At 41.0% G+C, this 17,358-nt stretch overlaps 1 protein-coding gene across 1 annotated transcript in view; it reads right to left on the bottom strand.

Moving 5' to 3' along the window:
• ACTR2 (actin related protein 2) overlaps positions 1-17,358 on the bottom strand; it is an 89,258-nt gene that overhangs the window by 2,393 nt on the left and 69,507 nt on the right. Inside the window, 1 exon segment of the mRNA XM_030196363.1 lies at positions 4,143-4,275. Within this exon segment, the coding sequence (XP_030052223.1) occupies positions 4,143-4,275 (133 nt within the window).

Below are 17,358 nucleotides of genomic sequence, written 5' to 3'. Positions count from 1 at the left end.
CTGCAGGCGTTCACAAGACCACCAGTTCAAAATATGCACCCTAGTTCATAAAACATAACACTCCAGTTCATAAAATTATTCACGGAGACGCACCAGCCTACATGTCAGACCTGATAGACCTACCACCCAGGAATACTAAGAAATCATCCCGTACATTCCTTAATCTTCACTTCCCAAATTGTAAAGGTCTTAAATACAAACACATGCGTCAACTTTTTCCTACCTGAGCACACAATTCTGGAATGCGCTGCCGCGCAACTTAAAAACGATCTATGAACTAGCTAACTTCCAAATTCTACTGAAGACCCATCTCTTTAACAAGGCATACAACAACGAGCAACACATATGAACTCCTGTACACATATCCAGAACTGCCTCTACAATACTTGCTTGCCAAACTATTATCATGTTTTTCGCTATCATGTTACCCAAGATCCTTCTACTATTACTAAATGTATATTTTCTTATATAATTCTTAGATATTTCTTAAATATTTCTTACTATGTTTGCTTGTTAAAATATCATTATGTTTTATCATTATCATGTTACCCAAAATCCTTCCGTTAATACTAAATGTATATTTTCTCATGTATTTCCATTACTCATGATGTATTGTAAGCCACATTGAGCCTGCAAGGAGGTGGGAAAATGTGGGATACAAATGCAACAAATAAATAAATACTTTTTCCCCCCAGATCATTTGTGATTATGTTAAACAACCCAAGTCTACATTTTTGGTACACTCCATTTTCCTACTCTCGATTTCTTGTCTTAACTGATTACCCTCCATGACAAGACATTACCTCTTACCCCATGACTTCTTAAATTTTCCTGAGGAGCCTCTTCGGTATTTTGAATTTTCAGAAGGCATTTGGCAAATACACTGTATCAGTGGACTTTGTTGAGGCTGCTTTGGGTCCAAAAGAACTAAAGGAGAGCTAACACATCTTTCCACCCAGGGCCATGACGCTCACCAGTGTGTGCTAATGATATCTATCGCCACCAATTTGTCTTCTTCCTCTGCCCCCCCCCCCCCGACCACAAGTCCAGCTAATGACATCTATCCCCACCAACCTGTCTTCTTCCTCCGCCCACCAGGACCAGCATCTCTCCTCCTCCCCCATCACCTCCATTCCGACCACTAGATCCAGCATCTCTCCTCCTCCCTCCCTCTCAACCACCAGGTCCAGCAACTCTCCTCCTTCTCCCCCAACCACCCTAAACTTCTCCTTCTCTACCTCTCATCACTTCTGTGTTTTGGGGTGGGTGGGGATTTGGGGAATTAAGAATGGCTGCCATCGACTTAGGGGCCTTGCAATGAAGAACACTGTATTACATCACCTGGCTCACCAACCAGTTCTAATAAATAAGGCAAGATTTTCCTTTCCTAGAACCATGCTGATTCATTCCCATTAAGCCAAGTACAGTAGGTATTTTCTGCACTTGGAGGTCTCATAATCTTAGTTTATACCAGAGACAACAGTGTTAAGTGACTTGCCCAAGGTCACAAGGAGCTGCAGTGGGCTCCCTTCAACCCACTACTCTGCTACTCCTCCACTCATGCACCAGATCCCACATGCCCTGCAGCACCTGGGACATTTGTTGCAGCCACCACTAAAGACAACCCATGCTGAGAAAAACAATTAGAGCTGCCCCTAGACCTCACCCAGCCCTACCCCACTAAGCAGTTTACTGCCTGTGCAATTAATTTAAGTTAGGAAAAACCCTATTAAATTGCCTAAGCTGGCCTCACAGCAAAGCCCATGGGCTAGAGCTCAGAATTACAGACACCTCCAAGCTCAACCACTTTGCTTATAAATCAGACCCATAAAGATATATCATAACCTTTCCAAGTATTTTCAATATGGAAAGATATAAAAATATACTATAACAATGCTTTATTGAAATGGACAACTGCATTAAACTAAAAGCACTTATTTCCCTGGTATATTTTATAGAGGAAAACAAAAAGAAAATGGTAGGCTTTATTATCCTTAGTGCAACGCATCTTCACAAAGTATGAACTACAAATACAGTGGGGGAAATAAGTATTTGATCCCTTGCTGATTTTGTAAGTTTGCCCACTGACAAAGACATGAGCAGCCCATAATTGAAGGGTAGGTTATTGGTAACAGTGAGAGATAGCACATCACAAATTAAATCCGGAAAATCACATTGTGGAAAGTATATGAATTTATTTGCATTCTGCAGAGGGAAATAAGTATTTAATCCCTCTGGCAAACAAGACCTAATACTTGGTGGCAAAACCCTTGTTGGCAAGCACAGCGGTCAGACGTCTTCTGTAGTTGATGATGAGGTTTGCACACATGTCAGGAGGAATTTTGGTCCACTCCTCTTTGCAGATCATCTCTAAATCATTAAGAGTTCTGGGCTGTCGCTTGGCAACTCGCAGCTTCAGCTCCCTCCATAAGTTTTCAATGGGATTAAGGTCTGGTGACTGGCTAGGCCACTCCATGACCCTAATGTGCTTCTTCCTGAGCCACTCCTTTGTTGCCTTGGCTGTATGTTTTGGGTCATTGTCGTGCTGGAAGACCCAGCCACGACCCATTTTTAAGGCCCTGGCGGAGGGAAGGAGGTTGTCACTCAGAATTGTACGGTACATGGCCCCATCCATTCTCCCATTGATGCGGTGAAGTAGTCCTGTGCCCTTAGCAGAGAAACACCCCCAAAACATAACATTTCCACCTCCATGCTTGACAGTGGGGACGGTGTTCTTTGGGTCATAGGCAGCATTTCTCTTCCTCCAAACACGGCGAGTTGAGTTCATGCCAAAGAGCTCAATTTTTGTCTCATCTGACCACAGCACCTTCTCCCAATCACTCTCGGCATCATCCAGGTGTTCACTGGCAAACTTCAGACGGGCCGTCACATGTGCCTTCCGGAGCAGGGGGACCTTGCGGGCACTGCAGGATTGCAATCCGTTATGTCGTAATGTGTTACCAATGGTTTTCGTGGTGACAGTGGTCCCAGCTGCCTTGAGATCATTGACAAGTTCCCCCCTTGTAGTTGTAGGCTGATTTCTAACCTTCCTCATGATCAAGGATACCCCACGAGGTGAGATTTTGCGTGGAGCCCCAGATCTTTGTCGATTGACAGTCATTTTGTACTTCTTCCATTTTCTTACTATGGCACCAACAGTTGTCTCCTTCTCGCCCAGCGTCTTACTGATGGTTTTGTAGCCCATTCCAGCCTTGTGCAGGTGTATGATCTTGTCCCTGACATCCTTAGACAGCTCCTTGCTCTTGGCCATTTTGTAGAGGTTAGAGTCTGACTGATTCACTGAGTCTGTAGACAGGTGTCTTTCATACAGGTGACCATTGCCGACAGCTGTCTGTCATGCAGGTAACGAGTTGATTTGGAGCATCTACCTGGTCTGTAGGGGCCAGATCTCTTACTGGTTGGTGGGGGATCAAATACTTATTTCCCTCTGCAGAATGCAAATAAATTCATATACTTTCCACAATGTGATTTTCCGGATTTAATTTGTGATGTGCTATCTCTCACTGTTACCAATAACCTACCCTTCAATTATGGGCTGCTCATGTCTTTGTCAGTGGGCAAACTTACAAAATCAGCAAGGGATCAAATACTTATTTCCCCCACTGTAAATGACACAAATTTGTAGCTTTTCAATGTTGCAGTCAGTTTGCCCTGCTACACAGTGAAAATCAGGCTTCTCTCTCAGCAAAACAGAAGCATGCAAAGAATGTTAGTGATTATTAGTTTAACAGCAATCAAGTTATGTTGAGTGCTGGAAACATGTAAATCTGTTTTAAATTTGTCTATACTCACAATGTGTATATGCAGAAGAGATTCTAGCAATGGTATGATACAAGGTTCAGAAGCAAAGCCTGCCAAGATCTAAAATGGTGCTGCTTAGCCATGCCAAAAGCAATGAACTAATTTTATGAAAATAAACCAGAAAGGGGATTAAAACACAATTAACTGCAGAGCTGAATACTCTGCAGCAATTCTTCTAAATGCATAAAAATGTACTATAAAGGTTTACATTCCCTGTAAGCAGCAGTATGCTGGTGTTTAAGCAATCGCATTGCTCCCTCTGGTGACAGCTCGTATTTGTGAGTCATCTAACAAGCCTGGTTAACATGCAGCTGACTTACTGAAAGTTTTTCCACATCTCCTTTCAGAACTCGTTCTAAATAAAGCTGTTTCAGTTCCCGTTCCAGTCGGGATGGGAGTCCTGGATACATGGTGGAACCTCCGGAGAGTACAATGTGCTTGTAGAACTCAGGCCTGAAGCAAACAAGAAATCATTCTATTATGACAGTATGTACTGCACATAGCCAGGATACTTAAAAATTGAAGATTACATACTTTGACATATAGACAGCACTAATTGAACAGAAGTTGGCAAATAACAAATTGCTTGCATTAGTGAGCCTCAAAACATTAGAGTTCATTTTTATTATAAACTGATAGATTTCCATGTTCCAAGCATTAGCATATTTGTTATTAAAGAAAGTGCTGTTCAGGCTGAGGAAGTGACATCACCGCTCAGGAATGGCTGCCTAAACACAGAACTCCAAAGGGATACAAGAAATGAATACTTTTGTTTTGTTTTTTAAATACACAAAAATTCATCCTGTGAACACCTTAGCAGTGGTAGAAAATCCAAAACTACTAATGACCACCCAGAAGAGGTTACAAGAATTCAAATTTTCTTATTTTGGTCAAGAGTGCTGTTAAAGGAAGGACGCATAAGTAGCAGCAGTGGCCTAGAAAATGGTGGCAGCGAGTGGCAACAAAAAAACCTGGCAAAAATCCATGTTTATGAGGCAAGAAATGAGACAGTGCCTGGTAGAACCGAAGCATGACACTACCATAGTGAAAGCAGAAATTAAAGGAAGAAGTGGCAAATTTAAAACAATCCATGGCAGATCTGGGGCATCGACTGTAGGTGGTGGAAGGGGAAGGCTGAACTGCAAGAGGAGACAATCGTACACTTGCAAAAACATACAGTACAAGGTCTCGGAAATATTAGATTTAGAAAATAGATCACACAGGAATAAATGTCCATATCTGCAGTACCTCAAAGGAAGAGACATTCTTGGCCTGTGCAAAGTCCAATCATTATGAAAGGACATTTTGCAGCGATTCTAAAGGGAAAAAGCTGGACTGCCCTCTACAGATCAGTCAGACCCAAACAAGCTTGGATCTGTGGAGGGGTGGCAGGGGAAGGAAATAATCAACCAGGGACGTTATTGCCTATATACATGACTTTTCAGAAAAAGAAAATAATGAAAGCTATACAGAACAATAAATAGGAAATTTTCAATGATATTTCATCTCTAGCTTTGTGGAAATTATGTGAATTAGAGAATGTGACCAGATACCTGAAGAAAATAAAAGACAGATTGGTCTAGTTACCCTTATGTTTACTATTACAGGAATATCAAAGAAAGTTAGAACAGCAGAGGTGGTATGAAAAGTAATGGAAGAAGGAATGAGTGAGTTACAAGTAGAAACAAGAGATCAGGACAGACATCAGAAACTCAGTCAGGATATACTGAGATGGCATCACGTACCCAGTAATTTTAACAGACTAAAATGATACTCTATGAGTCCGGGCAAGAGCTCAGCGTCACACAACAGATGAATAAAGAGAAGCAGAACAGATATCGGCCAAAAAGGAAAGGAATTAGAACAAGGATCCTTGAAGAGGGATAACAGAATGCTAATTGCTGTGAAACTAGCTGAATTGTAGCAAACTCACTAAAAGGAAAAGAGTGATGAATGTACAGCTCTGTGATTTAATCTAAAAAAGTTTCGTAAGGAGGTCTTTCCTCTTTCTGGCTGTTTTATGTATTTTGTTTACTGATTATTGGTATTAACGTTTATAGTTTGTAGGTAAATGAAAAATGAATGGTGCTCAGCTTTAAGCTCAATGGAGACATTGGGTGTGGAAATAGTGCAATGATTATCAGAGCATGAGAGTGGGTTGTATGTTTTTATTATGGGATCCAGGAGCTGTCCTAATAGGGGCATCAACTACTGTGTGATGCGGGGAATATACAGTTGAGGGATAGGAAAAGGGAAGTATTTGGGGACCTAAGAATGGTGTTATTTATTGTACCATGGGGATGAAAAGGGAAAGTATTTGTTCACTAAAGGGAAAATGGAAGAAGAGTGGTATACCCTGGACAGTACTTAGGCACCTAATGTCAAATCAAGCTACATTTTGTGAAGTTACAGATGGAAAACTTTCTAGTTTTGACCAGGGAAAAGTTATAATGGGAAGAGATTTTAACTTGGCTATGAATGAGGAATTTGATAAAGTATCTTGAGTGGGAGACTATTGTTTTCCATGTTTCTTCAAAAGCTACGGCATTTAACACAATCAGATTGACCTATGGCGCTGTAAGAACCCACACCACCTGCTGCATGGCAGCTGCTACTCCTTTCCATATAGAGTGGAGGAGAAGCCTAATGGTTAGAGAAGCAGACTGAGAATCAAGGAAGCCCAGTTCAAATCCCACCAACCCTCCATTGCCTCAGGAACAAACTTGGGTGCTGATGCAGAAAACCACGTGGTAGAGCCACGCTCGGATGTCTGAGCACCTGCCTTCTACCACAATCGTTATACTGTGCCATGCAGAAAGTTAAATGCATTCTAATTGTACGCGTTGAACACTTAAGGCTAATGGGAGGGGTGTGTTTGATGTAGGCACAGGTTTCGCAGTAAGTGCACATTTCCAAAAGAAAAAAAAAGTGCTGGCATACATCAGCACCTGTCCTTTTGTACCTAAATACGAGCCTTGCAAAAATGCTTTTTTGCGAGGCTCATATTTATGTGAAAGAAGAACAGGTGCCTATGTGTGCTTTCACTTTCAGTTTTGTTCAGATATATATGCACATATCTGTAACCTCCAGTCTGCCTCTGAACCTTGCAGGAAATTCCTTCAGGTTGTAAAAAGAGACAAAACCAACAATTAAATCTCAAAAACCGGTATGAAATCCTCTCCATGGGCACTTGGACGCAGCCCCAGACCTGGTGAAAAAATTACCATGGTAACTGTGTTTCAAAAGGTTCCTGTTTGCATCTCTGCATTGCTGCGGAATACTCAGTGACCTCATTAGTATTCATTTTAATACAATGTGTGGTCATGTATTCCATGTGGGTTAACACCCATGCTCAATGCATACAACCTGCTTTCAACCCTCAGTAACCGCATGGTTATGCCAGCGGTGGCTTTCTGCATCAGTCCCCTAAACTATAACGCCTATGTTTACTAAGGTGCGCTATAGGCGCATTAGCATGGTTAATGCGCATTAAACACTAACACGCCCATAGAAATGTATAGGCACATTAGCGTTTAACATGTCTTAACTTTAAAGGCACATTAAAAACGCCAACGCACCTTAGTAAACACACCCCTAGTTCTTCTGGGGATAGGAAAATACGTGGAGGGGCATAATTGAACATGGGGAACCCAAGTTTTCCTGAGGACATCCTCGCAGGACGTCCTGGAGAAGGGGCAGGGAAACCCGTATTATTTAAACAAGATGGACATCCATCTTTCGTTTCGATAATACGGTCAGGGACGCCCAAATCTCAACATTTAGGTCGACCTTAGAGATGGTCATCCACGTTTTTCGGCGATAATGTAAACCGAGGATGTCCGTCTCAGAAACGACCAAATCCAAGCCATTAGGTCATCGGAGGAGCCAGCATTCGTAGTGCACTGGTCCCCCTCACATGCCAGGACACCAACTGAGCACCATAGGGGGCACTGCAGTGGACTTCAGAAAAAGCTCCCAGGTGCATAGCTACCTTACCTTTTTTTTATTTATTTAGATTTTGCTCACACCTTTTTCAATAGTAGCTGAAGGTGAGTTACATTCAGGTACACTGGATATTTCTCTGTCCCAGGAGGGCTCACAATCTAAGTTTGTACCTGAGGCAATGGAGGGTTAAGTGACTTGCCCAAGATCACAAAGGGCAGCAGTGGGATTTGAACCAGCCACCTCTGGATTGCAAGACCGGTGCTCTAACCACTAGGCCACTCCTCCACTCCTGCTTGTGTGCCGAGCCCCCCAACCCCCCCCCCCCCCCCCACAACTGTACACCACTACCATAGCCCTAAGGAGTTAAGGGGGGCACCTAGATGTGGGTACAGTGGGTTTCTGATGGGTTTTGAAGGGCTCACATTTACCACCACAAGTGTAACAGGTAGGGGGGGATGGGCCTGGGTCTGCCAGCCTGAAGTGCACTGCACCCAATAAAACTACTCCAGGGACCTGCATACTGCTGTCAGGGAGCTGGGTATGACATTGTAGGCAGGCATAGAGGCTGCCAAAAAATATTTTTAAAGTTTTTTTTTTTTTTTTTTTTTTAGGGTGGGAAGGGGTTAGTGACCACTGGGGGAGTAAGGGGAGGTCATCCCCGATTCCCTCCGGTAGTCTTCTGGTCAGTTTGGGCACCTTTTTGAGGCTTGGTCGTAAGAAAAAATGGACCAAGTAAAGTCACCCAAGTGCTCGTCAGGGACGCCCTTTTATTTTCCATTATCGGTCGAGGACACCCATGTGTTAGGCACGCCCCAGTCCTGCCTTCGCTACCCTTCCGACACGCCCCCGTGAACTTTGGTTGTCCCCGCGACGGAAAGCAGTTGAGGACACCCAAAATCGGCTTTCGATTATGACGATTTGGGTGACCCTGGGAGGACGCCCATCTCCCGATTTGTGTCGAAAGATGGGTGCCCTTCTCTTTCGAAAATAAGCCTGCTAGTGTATCCGAATTTAACTCACCTTGAGCTACTACTGATAAAGGCATGAACTAATTCCAAAATTCGTTCTCCTACTGACAGAGGGATTACATTATTTTCCATATTTGTGCCAGATGATGTTGAGATTTGTTTTTTTAGGCTTTGTTATAAAATCCTTTCTGCAAAATATAACTGAGCCAGAGACTGAAACTGTAATAAAGTCAGACCATGCTCTAACATTCAGATCTTATTATCACCCATGCCGATAAAGGAGGCGCTATTGTGCTTCACTCTGCTATAGACATCTGAACCAGTATTTCTTGCTATAGGTTGGAACCTGTCGATCCTGCTTTGGATATTATGTTACAAATATCCTCTCTGATGAAGACAATGAAGATAAAATTATCTTACCACTAGGAATATCGGTTTCTGAAGGAACTTCACCCCAGAGCGCCCTACCTGTACTTTTTACCTCAAATTCACAAATCTTCAATATCACCTCCTGGACACCTTATCAATACAAAATTCACAGTGTTTGAACCTCTTGCCAAATTTTTCAATTTCACTAAAAGAATGTTTTTAGCAACCTTGGATGTTGCCTCATTTTATACCAAAATCCTCCATGATGGTGCTTTGAGAACCATTCAATATGCGTTAGATAAAAGACCTGAACCGCAAATAATTCCTATTCAATTTTTGTTGAAGTTGGCTTGTATGGTGCTCAGTTATTTTTTTGTTTGATGGCAAATATGAACAAGTCCACGGTATTGCCATGGGCGCATCATTTGCACCATCTGTTGCTACTATTTATGTTGCTCTACTGGAAGAACTGGAGTTATATCCTTTCGCTTGGGCTAAATCCTTATTGACATGGAAAAGGTTTCTGGACAATGTTTTTTTCATCTGGACAGGGACAAAATCATCTTTTACTTGAATTTGTAAAATGGTTAAATAATAGAGATAAGAATTTACAATTTACTCTCATAAATATTCGATTGATTTTTTGGATGTACATGTATATAAACATCAGGGAAGACTGGGAACTACATTATTTTGAAAACCTACTGATCGTAACAACTTTTTACAGTTCTATAGTTTCCACCCTCGGAAACAAAGAAAATTTACCTATAGGTCAATTTTTAAGAGGAATTTGTTCCACCTTGGAGGAATTCAAATATCAATCTCACACCTTGAAAAGTACATTAGTGGAAAAGGATTATTTAGAGAGGCGTATTCAAAAGGCTTACTATCTTAGAGTTCGTTTTGCACATGGAGAACTTCTCCAATATAGAAGATGTGAGTCAGCAGAGACATTTATTTGTGTGCTCTCTTATTCAGTTATGTCTTCTACTATATCATCTATACTCCATTCCCATTGGCAAGTCCTTAGTTTGGTAACATCTACTCCAGAATTTCCAAGTATTACTTTACAGAGGAATAAAACTCCTGGAAATGGAGTATCGTGGAAAAGGATGAAATGTGTGAATAATCTAGGTAGCCATAACTCATGTCACAACTATCAGCGGTGTGCATCTACCATTGTTGGACATGAATGGTCTTTTCCTTCCACTAATCGCTGTCTTATTACCAAAACTAATACTAACTGTAATTCTTCATGTATCATCTATGCTATTGTGTGCCCCTATCTGAAAGTGTATATTGCCAGGACAACGAGCCCTGTGAAGATCTGTTTAAATGAACATAAATCATGTATTAAACTGGCACATACTATGGCTCCATTACTGTCTCACTGGCTCCAATGCAAGCATACTATTGAGGATCTTAGATGGCGTATTATTGATTCTCTCCAGCATGGGTGGGAGAGTGGTAATGATGAATATAGGCTTAACTATATGGAACAACACTGGATTTTCAAACTGCAGACGATGTCTCCTACTGGTCTCAATGATGAGCTTGACTGGATGTCTCTGATCTAAGTCTGTTGGCTCTTGAACTGGAGGAGTAGCCTAGTGGTTAGTGCAGTGGACTTTGATCCTGGGGAACTGGTTTTGATTCCTACTCCAGCTCCTTGTGACTCTGGGCAAGTCACCTAACCCTCCATCACCCCAGGTACAAAATAAGTACCTATAAATAGTATGTAAACTGCTTTGATTGTAACCACAGATGATGTCAAAAGCTGTCTTTCCGTTTGGAAATAACAGTGGGAATGAAGGGTGCCATTAAGACTGATTTAAGTAGTATGCATAGACTATTGTTTTTGATATTCTGTTGTTTTTGGATTGCATATTTTCTTAAAATATTGACTATGCTTCCTGATGCAGCAAAGCAAAAAACGGCGCTATGTCAGAGGCTTTTTCTGTGTTTGAGCGGTTGCTCGTTTCATTCAGATAAGTTACCCTTTTCTACTTTTTGCTGTTGTTGATATTGAGGAATGCTGTTAAAAGGATGTTTTGATAAAGCTTTTAATACAGTATTAAGAAAAATATTCTCTTATAGACTGATGAGGAGTGAGAGCACTCTCTTTTGTATGCTACAAGACACATGCGAATAATTATGCTTGTGCTAGCTTTCTGATGGTCCAAATAATTAATATACTAGTTACCCTTTTGGTGATTACTAACATTGACTGGCATCAAATATATATACCCTTAAAAGGGCCAGTCCTAGAAATTTAATGACAGTTTATTGAAAGATAAAAATGTAAGATGGGATATCTATAAAACAACTGAAGTCTATCTGAAGCTCTATATTATATGGAAAAGGAGAGTTAGGTATAATATGAGATTTTCTTAAGATGGTGAGGTCTGAGGCAGATGTATGATGTGGGTGGCTAAGAAAAAGAAGAAATAAAACCAGGAAGTTGACCACTGGCAGCACTCATGTGAAGAAAAGCACTTGAAAGGCAATTCCCAGGCAGTACTGCAAGAGCAGGATAGAGCTAGAGAGGGTCTTAATGGAATGGCATATTGAAGACTTTAATAGCAGTATACGTATGAATACAGAAAGAAAGTAGGAAGATTCTGGCCTTGCAGATTAAGGGAAAGATAAGGCAACACTCTTAAGGAGACAAATTAGGGAATGTTTTCCTAATTATTATCAAAAGTTATATTTAACGCATTTATACCCCACATTTTCCCACTAGTTGTAGGCTCAATGTGGCTTACACATAACCGTAGGTAGGCTACAGTTCAGAAAAGTACAATTAAACAATGTAATAGTACGATAGTTATCAAATAGGTATCATATAAAACAGCAAAGATACTTAGGCAATGCAGAACAGAGTAACATGACAGACACAAATTACAGCCACAGAAGTAGAGCCTGGTAATAGACAAGGAGCTGAACTAGATGGCTTTATCACCAAATTTTATACATTTGTAGTAATACTTGCTAGACTACTGGCAATACTGTTTAACCCATTAGTGCCCAATGTTCCCATAATAATGGCTTATTATGGGAACATCGGGCACTAATGGGTTAAATTATCTGCTCCAGGGGGAATCACTGCCATTGTGTGTATAGTGGGTATTTTGGCTATTCCAAAAGAAAGTGTTAATGCTCTTCAAATGTCTGACCCATTCACTCAACAAGCAGATCAACAGAGTCAGACCTAGAATCATTCATGGATATGGTGTGTACTATAAATTATAATAATATCTGGACTTCAAAATGCCAGGCCTAAAGCTTTTTCAGCACAGTTATGCCAAAAGCTCATCATTAGTCCATTTTGCTTTATAGCATGCTTCTACAGCCTCTAGTCGTGACTTCTGTAAAATTTCTACGTTTTAAATTTCATATTTCTTTTTCAAAACATTTTTAAGCAAAAATGATTTAAAACATACTATTCTTGCAGAATCCTCCCTTCAACTTAATCATGTCTCAAAGATGTGCATTAGGAAGTCAGGACTTCAAACAGTACATCGGTAAATGCCATCCACTTAACAGCTACAGTGTACGGAATATATACATGCATACATATATATACACATATACAGGGTTTTTAAAAATAATATACACACACATACATATATACATATACACACACAGGGGTTTAAAATTTTTTTTTTAAGAGGACCTTCCTTTTTTTTTTTTGGGGGGGGGGGGAGGGAAGAGGACAAATGGAAGAGAGAAAGCATGAGCATAGCTGCCGTAAAAACCTGAAAATTTGTACTAAGTTTATCCCCTGTTTACAAAGCTGCATGCAGTGCCGACTGTGTCAGCATTACCGCACAACTTTGTAAACAAGGGGGTTTGTCACACTTATTCAATACAGCAAAGAGAAAGGGGGAAAAAAAGTATCATGCCCCATAGGGATGTGGTGTGCACTAGAGTACATGCATGTCCAGAAACTTTCTAGTTTTTTCCTGAGCTCTAAGCTACCCCATCCCAGCACTAATGGATATCACCACCCATTTCTGTGGCTGTTTCATCCTGCTTTTTGAAGATAAACTGCTGTATTGTTCCTTGCTGTCTCTCTTCTTTTCCAACCAAGTTTAGATAAAAGGAAGCAAGTAATGTCTGCACTTTCTAGAGATCAGTCTCAGGAATTAATAACAAGCAGATGGTCGCTTATAAAAGCAGCATATAAAACAGGATGGAGTCGGTCCAGAGGGCAACTACTAAAATGGTCAATGGTCTTAGTCATAAAACATATGGGGACAGACAAAGATCTCAATATGTATGAAGGCAGGAAAGGGGAAATATGAGGCATTTAAATATCTCAGTGGCATAAATGACCAGGAGAAGGGCCTCTTTCAACTGAACGGAAGCTAGGTCATAGGGTACAGATGAAAGGAGACACTCGAGTATTCTAAGAAAATATATCATTTTGAATAGGGTGGTGGATGTGTGGAACAGCCTCCCACTGGTGGTGGAGATGAAAAGTTTCTGAATTCAAGAAAGCATAGGGCAAGCATAGAGGATCTCTGAAGGAGAGGAAGTGATTGTACTAATGGACAGGCAGATTTGATAGATCATATGATCTCTACCTACCATTATTTTCTATGTTTCTATGATGTGGGAGGTATTTTGGACTACATTTCCCATGATGACGTTACTATGATTCTCTTGAAAACCTTGTTACGTTCATGAACATCCCTCTCTATCATATGTAATTGATAATACAACATACTCAAGTGCTGTAACAACTTTCACATATAGTTCATACCTTAGTTTCAACTATGTAAAATTACTGCTGCTGTGGGTATCAGCACAGCTCAGGTCAACCTGCACCTGCTCCTTGTGCTCTACACTAAAACCCTCCTCCCACCGACTTAGGTCCCAACCGCCTCTGGGCAAGTCTCCTGCTCTCAAATTATCCCTAGTGATTTCTAGGTTACTGGAGTCACACTCCCAGTGGTCCCACAGTTCCCAGAAAGCACTCACAGACCCAACACACAAACCATCTGGATTTTTTTTATCAGGGCGAACAAACAAATGTAATCTCAGAACTTGAACAGTGGACAGAAAATGTGCAATCAGAAACAAACAAAAACAGTAACTGAATATGGATCAATTATAACACTCAAACTAAACCATTTGGTTTACTTCCTAGAAAGTTACCTGGGGATGATCAGGACATATAGCTGCTCATCAGTTACATCAGTATAATGTTTTACAAGGGACTTCAGCGCTCTCTCTCTTCTCCCAGGCTGAAACTGGGGCAAAGTCCACTATAATTCAAATGAAAAAAATAAGCTCCTGGGCCAATCAGAGCCCAGTCAACAACATTTTTAAAAGCTGGTTCCATCACTACAGGCATTTCCTTTATCTGTGTTAGATAAGAAGTGAAAGGTCAGTTCTTTGCAACAGCTTAAAACAAACCATGCACCACCTGCTGGCCAACTAGAAAAATGCACTTCAAGATTTAATAAGGAAGTTTTACAGGCTTAAAACACACTGTTCCATCACACCGGTAAGCATTTGCTTCCCCTGTCCCGACTCAATAGCAGACTATGGCTAGTAAACAGAAAGTCCAACGGAGGTGATTGAATGCCTTCTCGGCATTGAAGCTTATTAAAAGGGAAGAAACGATCACCTCTAGCCCTTTGTTCTAAGGCTATTAAGATTTTTCTCAGATTTTTTTAACAGATAGAACCTCAAACCCACCTGCATGTAATGAAGAAAATAAGGCATTCCTGTGCTAGCCCATTTGTCATAATTTTGCCAACAACTTTGACCTCACAATTCAAAGATACTGGTCTATAGGATTCTGGATTTGTAGTACTGAAACATCCTTACATATATTTGCTACTTTTTTGATAAATCTAGACCTGTGGTCCTCTCTCTCTAGATGTTTCTGCTGCCTTTGACCTTATCCACCATTCTGTCTTACTATCCTCATTTAACTCTACAGGAAATCACTGCTACCTGTTCATCATCAGTTCACCTCCTACCCGGACAAAAGGCAATATACAGTCCATACTAAAGACACTCTTCTTACGACCCCGACCCACAGAGACATTTTCCATGAGCATAGTTGGAACACCATGTTTTCTTCCAGGTCCCAAGCTATGGAATTCTTCGCCTCATCTTAGATTACTTCCCTACCACTTTTCAAATCTGAATTTAAAACCTTCTTCGGGACGCCTTTTCCTAAAGCTTCCAATGAGGCCATAGACACCTAGCAAACTATATCCCCTCCCTTTTGTTCTTTCCTATTACATTGTAGTGCCTGTTTACCCTATTGTTGCATGTTTCTCTCCGTTGTTCTTCCCCCCCTTTTTTTTTTTTTTAAAGATTGCAAGCCACCCAGACGGTTGTTCTGTTGGGAGGGATAGTAAATTTTCAATAAACTTGAAACTTGATTCTCTTCAGTCTTCGGGAGCACTATGATCTGAACCATATTAAGTGACAAACAGTGAAGCCTCCATGCTATCAAGATGCATAACATTCTTTTTATGGGGCACCATCACTTCTTCATCCATAAGTTTATAAAATTCTGCACAGAACCAATCGAGGATTCTAAAAAAGATGTCTCAAGTTCATGCCGTCTCCTATTTGTGGTTGAGAAATTCCATCAGCCAATTTTCTATTACTTTGTAAATATTGTACCCGAACTATAGGAGATAGGGAATCACTTGGCATCCCTAAAATCTCAACTAAATATTTCTTTACCATATCTATTGGTGATATAAGGGGAGACCTAGGAAAGTTGGTTAGTCTCCAATTGAGTTTTCTAGATTTATTCTCCAAGTATTCTAAACGACAAAAGGTAAAGTTTCTCTCCCTAATTGAGACTTGTCCCAAGGTTTCCAGTGTTCGTAATTTTTCCCCTAGTTGTTTCACCTCAGAGGATTGTTGGGCAGTTGTCTGTGCCTGAATAAGGACTGCTTCAGACAATATCTTAATTTCAACAGTATTTTTAGTAGTCAATAGTTGCAAAGAGGAGTGTAAAATAAAAGTCAAGTCCCAGAGTGACTCCATTGTCACTACGGCAGGTTTAACTGAAGCCCCCAAAGAAAGAACAGGAGGGGGAGCGTTAAGAATCTGGTTCATAAGTACATAAGTAATGCCACACTGGGAAAAGACCAAGGGTCCATCGACCCAGCATCCTGTCCACAACAGCGGCCAATCCAGGCCAAGGGCACCTGGCAAGCTTCCCAAACGTACAAACATTCTATACATGTTATTCCCGGAATTGTGGATTTATCCCAAGTCCATTTAGTCGTGGTTTATGGACTTGTCCTTTAGGAAACCATCTAACCCCTTTTGAAACTGTCAAGCTAACCGCCTTCACCACGTTCTCCGGCAACGAATTCCAGAGTTTAATTATGCGTTGGGTGAAGAAAAATTCTCTGATTTGTTTTAAATTTACTGCACTGTAGTTTCATCGCATGCCCCCTAGTCCTACTATTTTTAGAAAGCGTGAACAGACGCTTCACATCCACCTGTTCCACTCCACTCATTATTTTATATACCTCTATCATGTCTCCCCTCAGCCGTTTATTCTCCAAGCTGAAAAGCCCTAGCCTACTTAGTCTTTCTTCACAGGGAAGTCATCCCATCCCCGCTATCATTTTAGTTGCCCTTCGCTGCACCTTTTCCAATTCTGCTATATCTTTCTTGAGATGCAGTGACCAGAATTGAACACAGTACTCAAGGTACGGTCACACCATGGAGCGATATAACTGCATTATAACATCCTCACACCTATTTTCCATACCTTTCCTAATAATACCCAACATTCTAATCGCTTTCCGAGCTTCAGCAGCACACTGAGCAGAAGGTTTCAGTGTATTATCGACGACGACACCCAAATCCCTTTCTTGGTCCGTAACTCCTAACGTGGAACTTTGCATGACATAGCTATAATTTGGGTTCTTTTTTCCCCACATGCATCACCTTGCACTTGCTCACATTAAACATCAACTGCCATTTAACCGACCAGTCTCCCAGTCTCGTAAGGTCCTTCTGTAATTTTTCACAATCTTGTCACGAGTTAACAACATTGAATAACTTTGTGTCATCAGCAAATTTAATTACCTCGCTAGTTACTCCCATCTCTAAACCATTTATAAATATATTAAAAAGCAGCAGTCCTAGCACTGACCCCTGAGGAACCCCACTAACTACCCTTCTCCATTGTGAATACTGCCCATTTAACCCCACTCTCTGTTTCCTATCCTTCAACCAGTTTTTAATCCACAATAGG

The sequence above is a fragment of the Microcaecilia unicolor genome, chromosome 3 (genome assembly GCF_901765095.1).
Source record: "Microcaecilia unicolor chromosome 3, aMicUni1.1, whole genome shotgun sequence".
NCBI classification, from domain to species: domain Eukaryota; kingdom Metazoa; phylum Chordata; class Amphibia; order Gymnophiona; family Siphonopidae; genus Microcaecilia; species Microcaecilia unicolor.
The sequence above is the reverse complement of the archived record's forward strand: the minus strand, read 5'-3'. Positions and strand labels throughout refer to the sequence as shown.